Consider the following 18161-nt stretch of genomic DNA (forward strand, 5'->3'; position numbering starts at 1 on the left):
TACCCATTTTTTTGCCCTCCCAGATAACAATAAACAACACATTCACCCCAATTCTTAAGAAATTCAACTGCAATTCCATCCACTCCACTCATATTGCTACACTTCATCTTACACAAGGCTTTCACCACATACTTTTCCATCAAACCACATATCATGATTATCTCTACAAATAACTCCATGTCCAAAACATCGTGCATCTGTAACTGACAAACAATAAAGCCATACAGTGTGGTATCATTATATCATAAACAGAATGAAAATAACATTAATACAATAATGGAAACTTACCACAGTTAAGAAAAGACCATTCACAAATCCTGATAGTACTTCAATTCTCCCATACCTGAAGAGATAAAACGCAACCATTTCAGTAACCAGAAGTAATCCATATGATGCTCATATATAATACAATATACATAAATACATCATACTGAAGTGATGTTACTTGTTTACAATCCCAAAGGAAATGCAATGAAGCTGAACAAGTATTCAACAAAAACAAGAATTAACAATGTAGATGATCCAGAATGCAGCAACACAAACCTTCTTCAAAGATGTGAAATTCTAATGCACTCAAATATCACCAATATGAAATGCTTGGGACAAAGTCTTTGGGAGTTTGATAATAAACTTTATTGACTCTTTCTAGTAAACTAAACATCGCATTATGTAATTATGACTGTAAACAAGCTTAATAATTCTGTCATTCTCATAGACTCATAATACTATTTTGTTCACAAATTAACTTTTATCCCATTATTACTCTGTGATAACGTTCCTTCCTGAGGGGCAAGTAGATATTCAACCCTTGATGCACTGTCAGTAACAATTTCCAGACTGAACAACTGTTCTTTATTTACTCTAATGACTCATGATAAAAACAGAACAGAAATTATTCTTTTTTTTTAACCGTTGAAGGCTCCAGTCAGACAAAAGTCTACATCAAGGGTCAGTCTTCACTGAAATATACGGACAATCATGAAGCAGAAAAAGAAAACACAAAAGGAAGCATTTATGAAATTTGTAGCAAGTGAGAGACCTGTCTTTTGAAATGTGCCAGGTCATAGTTATTGGGAAAGACATGAGAAGGTAAGGAGTTCCAAAGCTTCGACTTTTGTAGGGAAAGAAGCAGGTATTAAAATGGCCCACCCTTGAATAGCCGATGGACACACAAAATACATGAGATGCAGCAGTGTGCCAAGTATTGCGTGTTCTAGCTAGTGGTATGGGCACACACACAGCTAATTCTCAGGAGCAAAAACCAAAGTAATACCCACAGAAGAGGGAAACTGAACCAGCACTGCGGCGAAGGATAAGGGGGTTACTTTGGAAGTTAGCCTGGGACAGTTTATAAGTCTGACTGATTTCGACTTAACTCTGTCAAGTATGCATGCAGAGATTGAACCACCCCAAATGTGAGAGCAGCACTCTATACAAGGATGAATCAATCCCTTGTATAAACAGAGCAACTGTTCAGAAGAGAAGTTTCAACATCTAAAAAGGACACCCAGTTTCTTTGAGGCAGACTTAGCTATTCCAGTAAAGTGGGGTTTCCAAGAAAGAGTGGGTGTTACAGTAATACCAGGTATGCTTACTGAGTAAAGAGGTGGAATTAAAGAACCATCAAAGGAGAGACGAGAGTTGTGAGAGTTTTCGATAGAGAGATGGGTAGAAACTGTGTCTAGGAGGCATTAAACTCAGCAAGATTTTGTCTACACCACTGAGATATCCTGTAAAAGTCTAAGTTTATTCAGGAAGCTGTGTCAAGATGAGATGAAGACTGAGTGAGAGAACAGGGTGCAGAATTGAAGGATGTGGATGAATGCAGTGTTGAGTCATCAGCATGTGAGTGCATTGGATTATTTGTGAAGGAGAGGGAATTGTTGAAAAAAGGAGAAAGAGTGTAATGGGACAGGACAGAACCTTGAGAGACATCATTGTTGATGGAGAAAAGGGGAATGGCTAATCCATCAACAATTACAGAAATAGTTTGGCCAGAGAGGAAGCTAGATATGTAGGAGCAAAGTGAGGGAGGGGAGCCAAAAGAAGGGAGCTTAAAGATGAGACCCTGATGTCACACCCTGTAATAAGCCTTAGATATATCAAGAGCAACTACACATGGCTCCATAAAATCTTTCAGGGATGATGACCAGACATAAGAAAGACATGAAAAAATACCACCAGTAGATCTTGCCTTATGGATGCCATACTGGTGATCAGAGAAATGACTGTGATTTTCAAGGTGTTTAGGGATATGAGAGTTGAAGTGAGATTCAAAACTTTCGAATTGTACATGTCAAAGATGAGTAAGTGTGTCAGCAGCTTTGGTGCATGAGACCAGGTACTAGTGATGGGTGATTTAAATGCGGTTGAGTAATGTGACAGTTGAGGTATAATTGGTGTACATGGGGTATTCAGTGTTGTGAATGGAAATGGTGAAGAGTTTGTGGAATTGTGTGCTGATAAAACACCTGATTGGGAATAACTGGTTTAAAAGAAGAGATAAACATAATTATATGTATGTGAGTAGGATTGATGGTCAAAGTGCATTACTGGATTACATGTTAATTGATAGGTCAGGAAAACAGACAAAAAAGGCACATTCATTCACACTCAGTCTCTAGCCAGGAAAACAGACAAAAAAGGCACATGCATTCACACTCAGTCTCTGGCTGTGATGTGTAATGCACTGAAACCACAGCTCCCTTTCCACATCTAGGCCCTACAGACCTTTCCACGGTTTACCCCAGATGCTTCATATGCCCTGGTTCAGTCCACTGACAGCACCTCGACCCCAGTATAACATGTTGTTTCAATTCACTCTATTCCTTACATGCCTCTCACCCTCCTGTATGTTCAGGCCCCAATCGGTCAAAATCTTTTTCACTCCATCCTTCCAACTCTAATTTGGTCTCCTGCTTCTCCTTGTTCCCTTCACCTCTGATACATATATCCTCTTTGTCAATCTTTCCTCACACATTCTCTTCATATGTCCAAAACATTTCAACACACCCTCTTCTGCTCTCTTAGCCACATTCTTTTTATTTCCACACATCTCTCGCCCTTTCATTACTTACTTGATCAAACCACCTCACACCACATACTGTCCTCAAACATTTCATTTCCAACACATCCACCCTCCTCCACACAACTCTATCTATAGCCCATGCCTCACAACCATATAACATTGTTGGAACCACTATTCCTTCAAACACACCCATTTTTGCTCTCCGAGATAATGTTCTCTCATTCTATACATTCTTCATCGCTCCCAGAACCTTCGCCCTCTCCCCCATCCTGTGACTCACTTCCAAAAATGTGTTGGAAGTGAAAAATACTTGAGGACATGAGGTGATTTGACTAAGTAAGTGATAAAAGAGTAATAAGGGTGTGGTTGAGTGACCAGAAGCGGGTGTGCTTGCTGAAATGGCTTGGGGTTGGGGGGAGTTTGGGCAGAGAGAAAGACTGGGTGACAAGCGTTTGAAAAAGAGGATAAATGTGGAGGGAAAAAGGAAAAGAGGGAGATCAAACTGGAGATGAAAAGATGGAGTGAAAAATATTATGAGTGGTCAGGGTCTGAACATTCATTTTGGTGAAAGGTGTGCACAAGAGAGAATGTACTGGAATGATATGATATAAAGGGGGTGATATTGCTAGACTGATCCAGGGCACCTGAAGTGGCCAGAGGAAACCAGAGAAAGGTCTGTGGGGCCTGGTTGTGGTTATGGGGTTATGGTTTCAGTGCACTGCACATGAAACTAGAAAATGGAGGTGAGTGAATGTGGCCCTTCTTCATCAGTTCCTGGCACTACCCTGCTAACAAGGGAAACAGCAGACAAGTGCAAAATTTCTTTTCATAATTGTTTACCAGTTCCTAAATCATTAGCAAAGTAGTGCTAAAGCAGATGGAAAAATGGCCTCATTCACTCATAACCAGTGTCATGTATAATTCACCAGAAGTATAGCCCTCTATGCACAACCTAGCCCCACATTCCGTTCTGTGGCTTCCCTTGACTATTCCATATGCCCTGGTTCAGTTGGATGATCATAGGATGACTGATGAATAACTTTTCTCTGTTGATCCTATGGAAGATGAATCTTGATGGGTTATCAGCCAAACAATATAATATTCTAAAAGTCCATTATTGCAAATATCAAGATTTTTCTACATTTTTGCAAGGTGTCTCAAGTTATGGTTCAGGTGAAATTATGTAAAGACACCTAATTAGGTATGCCAAAACCCCATTTCCTGAGCTAATGCATAGGAGGTAAGACTGGATATTAGAGAGATTCAAATATCTGATTCCCTTCAAATAGACAGCATTATGTATATTAAGGTTGGTCCTGATTTACATACATGGAAACTGAATCTAAAGAAAAACTACAAATAAAACACACTAATAATGGTCTCAAGATTCCTGCACCTCAGTGACTAATGATGATAATAATAATGGAAGCATACTAACAATGATAAATATATCTCATATTCAACTGAGAAAGTCTGAATAGGAACATAAAGCAGGAGTCCCTACCCAAATGGAAATGTTTTAGTTGGTTTCCAACGTGCCATAACTGATGCAACCAAGCCCATGACAAGTGCTGAGCAGTCAAACAGCATATGGAAGCCATCAGATATGAGACCTAGGCTGTTTGTCCAAACTCCATATGCAAATTCTACAAATGTAAAACCTGGAAAAAGGAGAGGATTGTTACTATGAATGTTTATGTTAATCATTAAAACCAACACATTAAAAAATGCTTTGAAAACTCCCCGCATGTAATGGGTTTCCATCATGAATTAATTACCAGCCTTTCTAGATCTACAAGTTTGCAATCCCCCAAATAAAAAAATTTGAATACACAGTGTTGAATATATGTTGTGACAGTTAAACTACATGTGATATTCATACTGGTTATAATCAGTGAGATTTACGTGCTATAACACATCAAAACTCTGTCACCAAAAAATTACATGAGAAATAAAATTCTGTTCCTTTGAAATTTTATGTGGACCAGAACTGGCTGAAACTGAAAAAAGTCCTGGCCAGAATCACCAATAAAACCAGTAGTTATTCTATATTTCTTTCCATCACAAGTTACTATCTTCCCATCCTTACCATTCACACATTCTGGTTCTCTACTGATTACTGCTTGGAATGTCTATATGTGTCAACAGGACAGCCCATAGAAAAATTACATAAAATAATGGGAAGAGGCAGCAATTATCACTCCATGTTTTCATATGCAATATTGGTGATAATCAGAATCTGCCTAAGATCAGGGATGTTGAATACCACAGGAGCATCATACCACACGTGAAAAAGGAAAGAGGGGGATATAAAAGTGGAAAAGTAAATGTTAGAAGTATGGATGAAGCTTTCCTGAATCAAAAGGAGGAAGTGAAGATGGAAAGAGTATTTCGAAAAAACTGATGAATGAGGGAGAAGGTGAGGTAGGAGTTATCACATGCAAGGGTATAGAGGATGGAAGGAAAAGGATGCAAGTGTATGGGCCAATAGCAAGAAGGGAAGCACAAAGGGCAATAATGGGGCTGAATGTACGAAAGGCACATGAAGTGTATGGGACTAAGGCTGAAATATTGAAGTATGGAGGAGAAAGGGTGACAGAGCGTATTTGATATGTAATTTAGCATTGAAGCAGGACACTGTGCCTGAGGATTGGGTAAAAGTTATTACTGCTCTTTATTCAAAAGGAAAGGTGCTGAGGATGTAAGCAGCAATTATTGGGGAATGAATCTATCAAGTATACCAGGAGAACCAAATGCAAGAGTTTTGATTGATAAAGTGATGTACATGACTGAATGCAGAATAAAAGAGGAGCAAGGGAGTTTTAAGAAAGGTTAGGTATGTGTGCATCAGATTCTTGCTGTAAAAATGACTGAAAAGTATCTAGTGAAAGGTAAGAAGCTGTATGCAGCTTTTTTTGTACCTCAAGAAATAATATGATAAAGTAAAGTGGAATGTTTCATGGGATGTGTTAAGAATGTATGAGGTAGAAGGGCAACTGTTCATTTGTGTGAAAGCCTTCTACAGAGGAGCAAATGTATGTGAAAGAGTGGATGGAGAGATGAGCAAAAGTTTTGGTATACATGTGGGTGTGATGCAGGGGCTGTGTAATGTCACTGTGGCTTTTCAATATATATATATATATATATACACACATATGGATGGAATGAGAAGAGTGAAGCAAGTAAAACTAAGGAAAGGGGGTGCACAGATGGATTGTGGTGGTAAGGTGTGGGTGGTTAGTGATAAGCCTGTTTGTGGATGATACTGTGCTGTTAGCTGAGAGTGAGGAGGAGTGTGTTTTATAATGTGTAGGTGACTGAAGTTAAATGCCATTAAAAGTAAAGTAATGGTGTTTGAAAAAATATTCTGGATTTGTTTTTCATCTCTAATCCATCCTGCTGTAAATACACAATCTCACCCCCAATTGGTTTATCTGATCACAATCTCATAAATGTACCTATTCTAATGGCACCTCCCCCTCCAGCAGCCCCTTCTAAGCATAAATACTGGCACCTCAGCAAAGATGACTGGAATAACTTATAAAACTTCTTTTTTGACTTTCTTGGGTAAATTACAGTCTCTTATGTGGTGATGCTTTTGTCTCCACCAAACACATAGCTCTGGTTATTCTTGAAGGAATGGAAGCATTTATCCCCTCTTCTAATCCATGGTTCAATTGTTCCTGTTCTGAGGCCATTCAGACAAGTGATCAGGCATACAGGGCTTGGAAGAACTCTCCTTCCTCTGGCTCCCATTCAGCTTTTATCACTGCCTATAACTGCTGCAAGCATTTTATCCATGAGGCAAAGTATTCCTTTATTCAAAGGAGGCACAATACCTCTCCTCATCATCCAATAATAGGTCTTTCTGGTCTTTAGCTATGGGCATCTATAAGAACTTCTGTTGCTCTACCTTTCCTTCAACTTTTTGTTCTGACAGTACTATAGCTGTCTCTCCTGTAGACAAAGCAACTCTCTTTGGTTCCAGTTTCCCCTCTAACTCCATTCTGGATGACTCTAATGCTACATCACCCCCGATGCTCATCTTACTAATCCTATGCCCCTTCCCATTATCTCTTTTCAGACTGTCCGAAAATTGCTTCTTTCCCTGGACATAAGTAAGGCTTATGGTCTTGATAGCATCCCTCCCCATGTAATGAATGAGTGTGCCTCTGAACTTGCACCTGACCTTGCTCGTCTGTTCCATTTCTGTTTAAAAACCAAAACTTTTCCTTCTCCTTGGAAGCATGCACTGATACATACCATCCTAAAGGAGGGTGATTGTTCTGACCCCTCTAACTATATACCTATTGCTTTAACATCTACCATTTCCAAAGTCTTTGAATCCCTCCATGACTCCCATATTCTTAAACACCTTGAAAATCACAGTCTTTTCTCTGATCACCAGTATGGCTTCCATAAGGCAAGATCCATTTGTGATATTCTTTCCTATCTTACTAATGTCTGGTCATCATCCCTGAAAGATTTCGTGGAGCCATGTGCAGTTGCCAGTAACATATCTAAGGTTTTGGCAGGTGCTGTGTGGCATCAGGGTCTCATCTCTCTGCTCCCCTCTTTTGGCTTCCCTCCCTCACTTTGTTCCATCATATCTAGTTTCCACTCAAGCCAATCATTCTCTGTGGTTATTGAGGGATCAGCCTCCCACCTCTTCTCCATCAATAGCAGTGCCCCTCAAGGGTCCATCCCGTCTCCTACACTCTTTCTCCTTTTTTCAATGATTTCCTCTCCTCCACAAATAATCCAATGCACTCAATATGCTGGCGACTCAACACTGCATTCATCCACATCCTTCAATTGTGCTCCCTCTTCTCTTGCTCAATCTGCATCTCATCTTGACACACCTTCCTCAATAAACTTTGACTTGGACAGGATATCTGTGGTGTAGACATAATCTTGTTGAGTTTAATGCCTCCAAGACAAAGTTTCTACCCATCTCTCTATTGAAAACTTCTCACAACTCTCATCTCTCCTTTGATGGTTCTGTAATTTCACTTCTTGACTCAATGAATATACCTGGTATTGCTGTTACATTCACTCTTTCTTGGAAACCCCACATTACAGGAAAAGCTAAGTCTGTGTCTAAGAAACTGGGTGTTCTGTTTAATGTCAAAATTTCTTCTCTTCTGAACAGCTGCTCCATTTATACATGAGACTGATTTGTCCTTGTGTAGAGTATTGCTCTCACATTTGGGGCAGTTCTAGCTCTATATCTTGACAGAGTTGAGTAGAAAGTGGTTCGACTTATAAACTGTCCCAAGGTAACTTCCAAACTTGACCCTCTTGCCCTACGCCGCAATGTTGGTTCACTTTCCCTCTTCCGAGAGCTGACTGCCTGTGTGCCTACACCACTAGCTAGGCCACACATACTCAGCAAGCTGTTGTGTCACATTATTGTTGTGAGGCTATCAGCAACTCAAGGGTGGGCCATTTTGAAACCTGCTTCTTTCCCTCCACGTCGAAGCTTTGGAACTCTTTACCTTCTCATGTCATTCCCAATAACTATGACCTGACACATTTGAAAACACAGGTCTTTCACTTTCTCCAAAATTCATAAATACTTTCTCATCTTTTCTTCTTCCCTTTTGTAATTCTTTCTATATATTTAAATTAAGGTCCAGCCTTGATGTGGACTTTTGTCTGTGACTGGAGCTATAAAATGAAAAAAAATCCAGGCTGTGGAAATTACTTTTTTGAGAGAAGTATGAGGTATGACTATGTGGAATGAAGAAAGGAAAGAGGAGGCACTTGAGGGATTTGGTATGGCAGTAAATACGAAAGGAATATATTGTGGAGTGATAAAGAGGGTGAAAAAATACCTTAAGATGGTTCAGGCAAGTGAAAAGCATGCAAGATGGGGAGTTTACAAGGAAAGTGTATGATGGCACAATTAAAGGAGTTGGTGTGAGAGGAAAACCACCTGTGACAAGGAGAAATAGAGTAGAATAGTGGAGAGAGAGAAATGGTGGAAGAAAGTGTAGGAGTTGGTGTGAGAGGAAAACCACCAGTGACAAGGAGAAAAAGAGTAGAAGAATAGTGGAGAGAGAGAAATGGTGGAAGAAAGTGTAGGAGTTGGTGTGTGAGGAAAACCACCTGTGACAAGGAGAAATAGAGCAGAAGGGTAGTGGAGAGAGAGAAATGGTGGAAGAAAGTGTGGAATGGTGTATGTAGGGAGAGGGATAGTGGAGACTTGCTGTGGCCACCCCCTTGATGGAAGTTCCCTGAGGGAATGAGTGTCAGGGATATTGACTGATTGACAGAAGTGGGAACTAAAAGGGAAAGGACAGGCAGTTAGGGAGATGGACAAAGAAACAAAATAACAGGACAGTATCAAAGCAAAGTTGGAAAGACTTGAGCCAAGGAGTAAATGCATGACAGGATACTTAAAAAGGAGAAACATGCAGCAATATGCAGATATAACAGTGTGTCAAGGAGTTTCTGGCATTTGTGAAATATATGCAGGGCAACGTAAGGCAACTGGAGCTGAGACGTAGTATCACCTGACATCTGGTTTTAGTGGAATATGCATGGCAGTTTAAGGATGGATGTGAGTCACTGAGGCTTTTCCTTTGTCTGTTCTTGGCATTACCTCGCTAACATGGGAAATGGCAAACAAGCATGAAAGAAAAAAGAAATGGCTGCAATTATACAGAAATAAATGTACACTTACATAGATTTACACAAAGGAAGTAGAAGATTGTGCGACTATTTCGATCACCTAGGATAAGCCTGAGGGTGGAGGTGAAAAATGTGATGAAAGATGGTGAACGATGCAGAGCTTCACCAGGTAGTCCATGCAAGGCTGGTGCATTCATTTGCCCTGGGCCTTGCCACCATTCCTTGCCTGATGTTAACTGAAGAGTTGCTGCAGGAAATGTAACATGTTTGAATAGTATGTCATCCACATGAAAGATATAAGTTTAAAGTACAGCTTATTATAACTACAGTTTGCTTTCTTTTCATCAGTTACATGATTTCCAAGGAATGTCTAACAAATCTTTGAAGTTTCATTTCTAATGACTTCCTCAACAGATATGTCCATGGAAATTTTATTTATCAATAATCATCACAATATATGACCCACTTTTCCCATGCTGTAATACTGGTTCTCATTCCCTTTTCTAACTGCATTATTTTGGTTACTGCTCCTAAGAGCCGGCTGCTTCTATACTTTAGCCATCAGCTAGACCATGCAATATTTGGCAAGTCTCAACATCATATAATTACTGTGTGACCATCAGCAACACCATTATATAATTACTGAGTGAGCACCAGTAACACAAACTCTGAAACCCTTTACGATCTCATGTCTTTCTTATCTACTTAAAATTCTAGCCTCTTTTAAAAAGACAAGTTTTCCATCACCATGAACACACACAGATTATTAATTTCTTTTTACTCTTCTGCTCTTTTTTTATGTTTTATTCATGGTTTGGCTACAAAAAGGACTTACAAAAGGTTCCTACAACTCTTGAAGAGGTGAAAGAAAAGAGGGTTTTTCAAAGTGGTCCTACTGCTCTCACATCTGAGGTGGATGTAGCTCAGCAACCTCACTTGATTGAGTTGAGTTGAAAGCAGCCCAACTAACCAAATCTCCCAGGCTAACTGGAAAACTTGACCCACCTGCCCTATGCCACATTGTTGGTTCACTTTCCCTCATCTATACAAATTACTAAATTTTTCTCTCTCTCCTGAGACATGGCTGCTTATGTGCCCTCACCAATAACAAGACCATGCAATACTTAACAAGCTGCTACATCACATGATTACTGTTAGCCACTGGCAACTCGAAGATGGGCAGTTCTGATAACAGTTTATCAAACTTACATGCTTTGGAACTCTCTACCCTCTCCTTTCTTTCCCAATAACTTTAACCTGGCACATTTTAAAAGACAAGTTGTTCACTTCCTCCAAATTTCACAAATATTTTCCCTTGTCTATTCTTTTTTCCCTTTCATTAATTTCTCTATAATTCAATTAAGGTAAGGCTCAGCCTTAATGTGAACTTTTGTCTGTGACTAGAGCCTCCAACCTAAGATAAATATATATTTTATCTATTATTTTGCTTTGTCGCTATCTCCCGCGTTAGCGAGGTATTATCCCTAGGGATAGGGGAGAAAGAATACTTCCCACGTATTCCCTGCATGTCGTAGAAGGCGACTAAAAGGGGAGGGAGCGGGGGCTGGAAATCCTCCCCTCTCATTATTTCTTTTTTTTTTTTTTTCCCCTAAAAGGGGGAACAGAGAAGGGGACCAGGTGAGGATATTCCCTCAAAGGCCCAGTTCTCTGTTCTTAATGCTACCTCGCTAATGCGGGAAATGGCGAATAGTGTGAAAGAAAAAAAAAAAGATATATATATATATATATATATATATATATATATATATATAGAAAGCGACTAGAGGGGACGGGAGCGGGGGGCCAGAAATCCTCCCCTCCTTGTATTTTTTTAACTTTCTAAAATGGGAAACAGAAGAAGGAGTCACGCGGGGAGTGCTCATCCTCCTCGAAGGCTCAGATTGGGGTGCATAAATGTGTGTGGATGTAACCAAGATGTGAAAAAATGAGAGATAGGTAGTATGTTTGAGGAAAGGAACCTGGATGTTTTGGCTTTGAGTGAAACGAAGCTCAAGGGTAAAGGAGAAGAGTGGTTTGGGAATGTCTTGGGAGTAAAGTCAGGGGTTAGTGAGAGGACAAGAGCAAGGGAAGGAGTAGCAGTACTCCTGAAACAGGAGTTGTGGGAGTATGTGATAGAATGTAAGAAAGTAAATTCTCGATTAATATGGGTAAAACTGAAAGTTGATGGAGAGAGATGGGTGATTATTGGTGCATATGCACCTGGGCATGAGAAGAAAGATCATGAGAGGCAAGTGTTTTGGGAGCAGCTGAATGAGTGTGTTAGTGGTTTTGATGCACGAGACCGAGTTATAATGATGGGTGACTGGAATGCAAAGGTGAGTAATGTGGCAGTTGAGGGAATCATTGGTATACATGGGGTGTTCAGTGTTGTAAATGGAAATGGTGAAGAGCTTGTAGATTTATGTGCTGAAAAAGGACTGATGATTGGGAATACCTGGTTTAAAAAGCGAGATATACATAAGTATACTTATGTAAGTAGGAGGGATGGCCAGAGAGCGTTATTGGATTACGTATTAATTGACAGGCGCGCGAAAGAGAGACTTTTGGATGTTAATGTGCTGAGAGGTGCAACTGGAGGGATGTCTGATCATTATCTTGTGGAGGCTAAGGAGAAGATTTGTCTGGGTTTTCAGAAAAGAAGAGTGAATGTTGGGGTGAAGAGGGTGGTGAGAGTAAGTGAGCTTGGGAAGGAGACTTGTGTGAGGAAGTACCAGGAGAGACTGAGTACAGAATGGAAAAAGGTGAGAACAATGGAAGTAAGGGGAGTGGGGGAGGAATGGGATGTATTTAGGGAATCAGTGATGGATTGCGCAAAAGATGCTTGTGGCATGAGAAGAGTGGGAGGTGGGTTGATTAGAAAGGGTAGTGAGTGGTGGGATGAAGAAGTAAGAGTATTAGTGAAAGAGAAGAGAGAGGCATTTGGACGATTTTTGCAGGGAAAAAATGCAACTGAGTGGGAGATGTATAAAAGAAAGAGACAGGAGGTCAAGAGAAAGGTGCAAGAGGTGAAAAAAAGGGCAAATGAGAGTTGGGGTGAGAGAGTATCATTAAATTTTAGGGAGAATAAAAAGATGTTCTGGAAGGAGGTAAATAAAGTGCGTAAGACAAGGGAGCAAATGGGAACTTCAGTGAAGGGCGCAAATGGGGAGGTGATAACAAGTAATGGTGATGTGAGGAGATGGAGTGAGTATTTTGAAGGTTTGTTGAATGTGTTTGATGATAGAGTGGCAGATATAGGGTGTTTTGGTCGAGGTGGTGTGCAAAGTGAGAGGGTTAGGGAAAATGATTTGGTAAACAGAGAAGAGTTAGTAAAAGCTTTGCGGAAGATGAAAGCCGGCAAGGCAGCAGGTTTGGATGGTATTGCAGTGGAATTTCTTAAAAAAGGGGGTGACTGTATTGTTGACTGGTTGGTAAGGTTATTTAATGTATGTATGACTCATGGTGAGGTGCCTGAGGATTGGCGGAATGCGTGCATAGTGCCACTGTACAAAGGCAAAGGGGATAAGAGTGAGTGCTCAAATTACAGAGGTATAAGTTTGTTGAGTATTCCTGGTAAATTATATGGGAGGGTATTGATTGAGAGGGTGAAGGCATGTACAGAGCATCAGATTGGGGAAGAGCAGTGTGGTTTCAGAAGTGGTAGAGGATGTGTGGATCAGGTGTTTGCTTTGAAGAATGTATGTGAGAAATACTTAGAAAAGCAAATGGATTTGTATGTAGCATTTATGGATCTGGAGAAGGCATATGATAGAGTTGATAGAGATGCTCTGTGGAAGGTATTAAGAATATATGGTGTGGGAGGCAAGTTGTTAGAAGCAGTGAAAAGTTTTTATTGAGGATGTAAGGCATGTGTACGTGTAGGTAGAGAGGAAAGTGATTGGTTCTCAGTGAATGTAGGTTTGCGGCAGGGGTGTGTGATGTCTCCATGGTTGTTTAATTTGTTTATGGATGGGGTTGTTAGGGAGGTGAATGCAAGAGTTTTGGAAAGAGGGGCAAGTATGAAGTCTGTTGGGGATGAGAGAGCTTGGGAAGTGAGTCAGTTGTTGTTCGCTGATGATACAGCGCTGGTGGCTGATTCATGTGAGAAACTGCAGAAGCTGGTGACTGAGTTTGGTAAAGTGTGTGGAAGAAGAAAGTTAAGAGTAAATGTGAATAAGAGCAAAGTTATTAGGTACAGTAGGGTTGAGGGTCAAGTCAATTGGGAGGTGAGTTTGAATGGAGAAAACCTGGAGGAAGTGAAGTGTTTTAGATATCTGGGAGTGGATCTGTCAGGGGATGGAACCATGGAAGCGGAAGTGGATCATAGGGTGGGGGAGGGGGCGAAAATTCTGGGAGCCTTGAAGAATGTGTGGAAGTCGAGAACATTATCTTGGAAAGCAAAAATGGGTATGTTTGAAGGAATAGTGGTTCCAACAATGTTGTATGGTTGCGAGGCATGGGCTATGGATAGAGTTGTGTGCAGGAGGATGGATGTGCTGGAAATGAGATGTTTGAGGACAATGTGTGGTGTGAGGTGGTTTGATCGAGTAAGTAACGTAAGGGTAAGAGAGATGTGTGGAAATAAAAAGAGCGTGGTTGAGAGAGCAGAAGAGCGTGTTTTGAAATGGTTTGGGCACATGGAGAGAATGAGTGAGGAAAGATTGACCAAGAGGATATATGTGTCGGAGGTGGAGGGAACGAGGAGAAGAGGGAGACCAAATTGGAGGTGGAAAGATGGAGTGAAAAAGATTTTGTGTGATCGGGGCCTGAACATGCAGGAGGGTGAAAGGAGGGCAAGGAATAGAGTGAATTGGAGCGATGTGGTATACCGGGGTTGACGTGCTGTCAGTGGATTGAATCAAGGCATGTGAAGCATCTGGGGTAAACCATGGAAAGCTGTGTAGGTATGTATATTTGTGTGTGTGGACGTATGTATATACATGTGTATGGGGGTGGGTTGGGCCATTTCTTTTGTCTGTTTTCTTGCACTAACCTCGCAAACGCGGGAGACAGCGGAAAAAAAAAAAAAAAAAAAAAAAAAAAAAAATATATATATATATATATACATATATATATATATATATATATATATATATATATATAAATATATATGAGTTTGAATGGAGAAAAACTGGAGGAAGTGAAGTGTTTTAGATATCTGGGAGTGGATCTGTCAGCGGATGGAACCATGGAAGCGGAAGTGGATCATAGGGTGGGGGAGGGGGCGAAAATTTTGGGAGCCTTGAAAAATGTGTGGAAGTCGAGAACACTATCTCGGAAAGCAAAAATGGGTATGTTTGAGGGAATAGTGGTTCCAACAATGTTGTATGGTTGCGAGGCGTGGGCTATGGATAGAGATGTGCGCAGGAGGATGGATGTGCTGGAAATGAGATGTTTGAGGACAATGTGTGGTGTGAGGTGGTTTGATCGAGTAAGTAACGTAAGGGTAAGAGAGATGTGTGGAAATAAAAAGAGCGTGGTTGAGAGAGCAGAAGAGGGTGTTTTGAAATGGTTTGGGCACATGGAGAGAATGAGTGAGGAGAGATTGACCAAGAGGATATATGTGTCGGAGGTGGAGGGAACGAGGAGAAGAGGGAGACCAAATTGGAGGTGGAAAGATGGAGTGAAAAAGATTTTGTGTGATCGGGGCCTGAACATGCAGGAGGGTGAAAGGAGGGCAAGAAATAGAGTGAATTGGAGTCATGTGGTATACAGGGGTTGACGTGCTGTCAGTGGATTGAAGCAAGGCATGTGAAGCGTCTGGGGTAAACCATGGAAAGCTGTGTAGGTATGTATATTTGCGTGTGTGGACGTGTGTATGTACATGTGTATGGTGGGGGGGGGGTTGGGCCATTTCTTTCGTCTGTTTCCTTGCGCTACCTCGCAAACGCGGGAGACAGCGACAAAGTATAAAAAAAAAAAAAAAAAAAAAAAAAAAAAAAAAAAAAAAAATAAATATATATATATATATATATATATATATATATATATACATACATATATACATTCTTTTTTTCTTTTTCTTTCAAACTATTCGCCATTTCCCGCATTAGCGAGGTAGCGTTAAGAACAGAGGACTGGGCCTTTGAGGGAATACCCTCACCTGGCGCAATTCTCTGTTCCCTCTTTTGGAAAATTAAAAAAAAAACGAGAGGGGAGGATTTCCAGCCCCCCGCTCCCTCCCCTTTTAGTCGCCTTCTACGACACGCAGGGAATACGTGGGAAGTATTCTTTCTCCCCTATCCCCAGGGAAAACATATATACATATAAACATATATACCAAAAGCACGCTTTATAAATATATTTAGAAAGCCTTACCTGCTGATAACATAATGACACTGAATGCCACACCTCCAGAAAAGGCATGATCAAGTTTTTCTTTGACTACATCATTACTGCTACCTTCTTCAATTGTTCTTGAATACTTCCATACTGCACTTAAGAGTAGGCCAGAAACAAAAATAGCTAAGGTACCAACTCTAGCTGTTCTTGCAACATCCAATCTGTGAAAATATATATTTTACAAGTGACCATTTTCAGTGATATCAGCTTCAGTTGTGCGTGATTAAGAAATGAGCCTGTGATATATACTGATATATACTGTGATATATGCTGTGGGAAAATCAGAAGAGGATGAGAAGCTGGAACAACAGAATCTTCAAATTCAAAATGAATAATGGGAATTAACAGAGGTGAGACGATAGAGATATACACTTTATCCCCTTAACTCATCAGTATGGTTTTCTTTTCTAATCCCACATTTTGCAAGCAGTATAAAAACTGTATCTAACCTTTCAGTTTCAAAGATATTAAAATAACAATGATGAAAATAATTTAAGAAGTATATTTCATCCACTGTGATTTCTCTGCAAATAAGGAAAAGTTTAGTGATTGTGTTGCCATCATGTAAAAAAAGGAGTACCACTAAAGTGTCAAATGAGCTGCCATTAGCATGTTTTATAGCTTATTTTACCTACAATGTAAACTGATCACTAATTTTCAAAATCATATTTCATTTTATATGAAGAATCTTTATTTGTTATACTGAGAGTGATACCTTAGTAATTTTTCATAATACCAAAACAGTAAGTCTGAAAAAACTACCAGCTGTGTCAGCTAGATGCAGTGTTGTCTGGGTCAGGTGGGTACTTGCACCACTGCCTCTACTTGAGCTAAAAACACCAAGTTTCAATACCGGAAGAAACAAAGTCCAAAAAAATCACTCTTCATATGATCCACAGACAGGTCATAACCATCAAGTTATTTAGGATCATCTGCCTGATCCTCTAAATCTAGATAAACCTGCTCAATTTTCTTCCTAGAAAACTCTCAAGAACATGCTTTCATCAATTATCTATTTATAAAACATGGGAAGAGAGTTCTTTACTTGTAAAGCCCCATCTCCTTAACTTTCCTTGCCATCAAGGAGCCTTTTAAACCTTTTGAAACTGCCAACATTCACTGTATCACCGGTCAATTTATACCAACCATTCATTACCCTAACACTAAACCAATTCTTCTTAACATTTTTTCTCCCTAACTCTCTCTCTCTCTCATCCCCTCCATTGTGAAGAGCTTTCTTGCTCTCAGCCTTTCATTACAGCTTAATCCTCTTAATTCAGGTATCATCTTAGTTGCTCTTTTCTGTCCCCTTTCAACCAAATCTTTGAGCTTCTTTATGTGTGGTGACCAGACTTGGGAGGCATAATCCAATTTTGGTCTAGTACACTGTAAGAATTGAATAATCTACTGAACAGATCCTTGTCCATATACTTGAGTACAATTCTGATGTTAGCCACTAACCAGTTTACCTCTTTCACAGTGCTCTGGCAATATACCAAGCAAAATGTAAACCACTAGGTTTCCCTACTTTGCAGATTCCTATAATTAATTTTCAATTAGGTAATACAGTAAACACATTGAAGCCCTCTTTCACTTTATTCCATCTTCATTTCCTCATACCTACTTGGAGTGAATCTCATCATCTATATACCTAACCAAATTTGGAGTCTGTTCAAGTCCTTCTGTAGGTTAATGCAAACATCATCATTCTTCATTTCTCTCATGATCTTGACACTGCCCACAAATGGACATAATTCCAGTCCATTAGGCAAATTATTTACATACACTAAGAACAGCTGTGGAAATAAGCCCAGTGCCATGCAACCTGTAACCCCAGCCCACATCCCGGATACAGCTCTTACCTGTGTTCTGTGGTCCCTTTGTGTATGGTAATGAAACAGCCCCTCCTCTTTATTCCTGCCTATAGATCTACTTTTTTTTTATCAAAGTTCAATGTGGAACTGTATCCAAGAACACAGTCTATCTATCCATCTCTCTGATCTGAAGGCAGTGTTGAGCAGAACTGCTCAGCTGTCAACTGGCTGCTTCATCATGACAAAACAAACAGCATGGCTCCCAGCGTGGATATGGAGGATAGTTGGTATACTTGCAGTTTTATGCTTAATTAAGTGAACAAGGGATAAAAAGTATAAGA

At 40.1% G+C, this 18161-nt stretch overlaps 1 protein-coding gene across 3 annotated transcripts in view; it reads right to left on the bottom strand.

Annotated features, from left to right (window-relative positions):
• LOC139762366 (proton-coupled zinc antiporter SLC30A5-like) overlaps nucleotides 1-18161 on the bottom strand; it is a 90960-nt gene that overhangs the window by 20320 nt on the left and 52479 nt on the right. For all 3 annotated transcript variants that reach the window (XM_071687137.1, XM_071687138.1, XM_071687139.1), the window contains exons 8-11: nucleotides 15983-16167; nucleotides 9717-9911; nucleotides 4533-4689; nucleotides 289-343 (exon numbers count right to left, since the gene is read on the bottom strand). In XM_071687137.1, the coding sequence (XP_071543238.1) occupies nucleotides 289-343; nucleotides 4533-4689; nucleotides 9717-9911; nucleotides 15983-16167 (592 nt within the window). The remainder of the gene's footprint in view (nucleotides 1-288; nucleotides 344-4532; nucleotides 4690-9716; nucleotides 9912-15982; nucleotides 16168-18161) is intronic.

This window comes from Panulirus ornatus, chromosome 43 (genome assembly GCF_036320965.1).
Source record: "Panulirus ornatus isolate Po-2019 chromosome 43, ASM3632096v1, whole genome shotgun sequence".
Taxonomy (NCBI): Eukaryota; Metazoa; Arthropoda; class Malacostraca; order Decapoda; family Palinuridae; genus Panulirus; species Panulirus ornatus.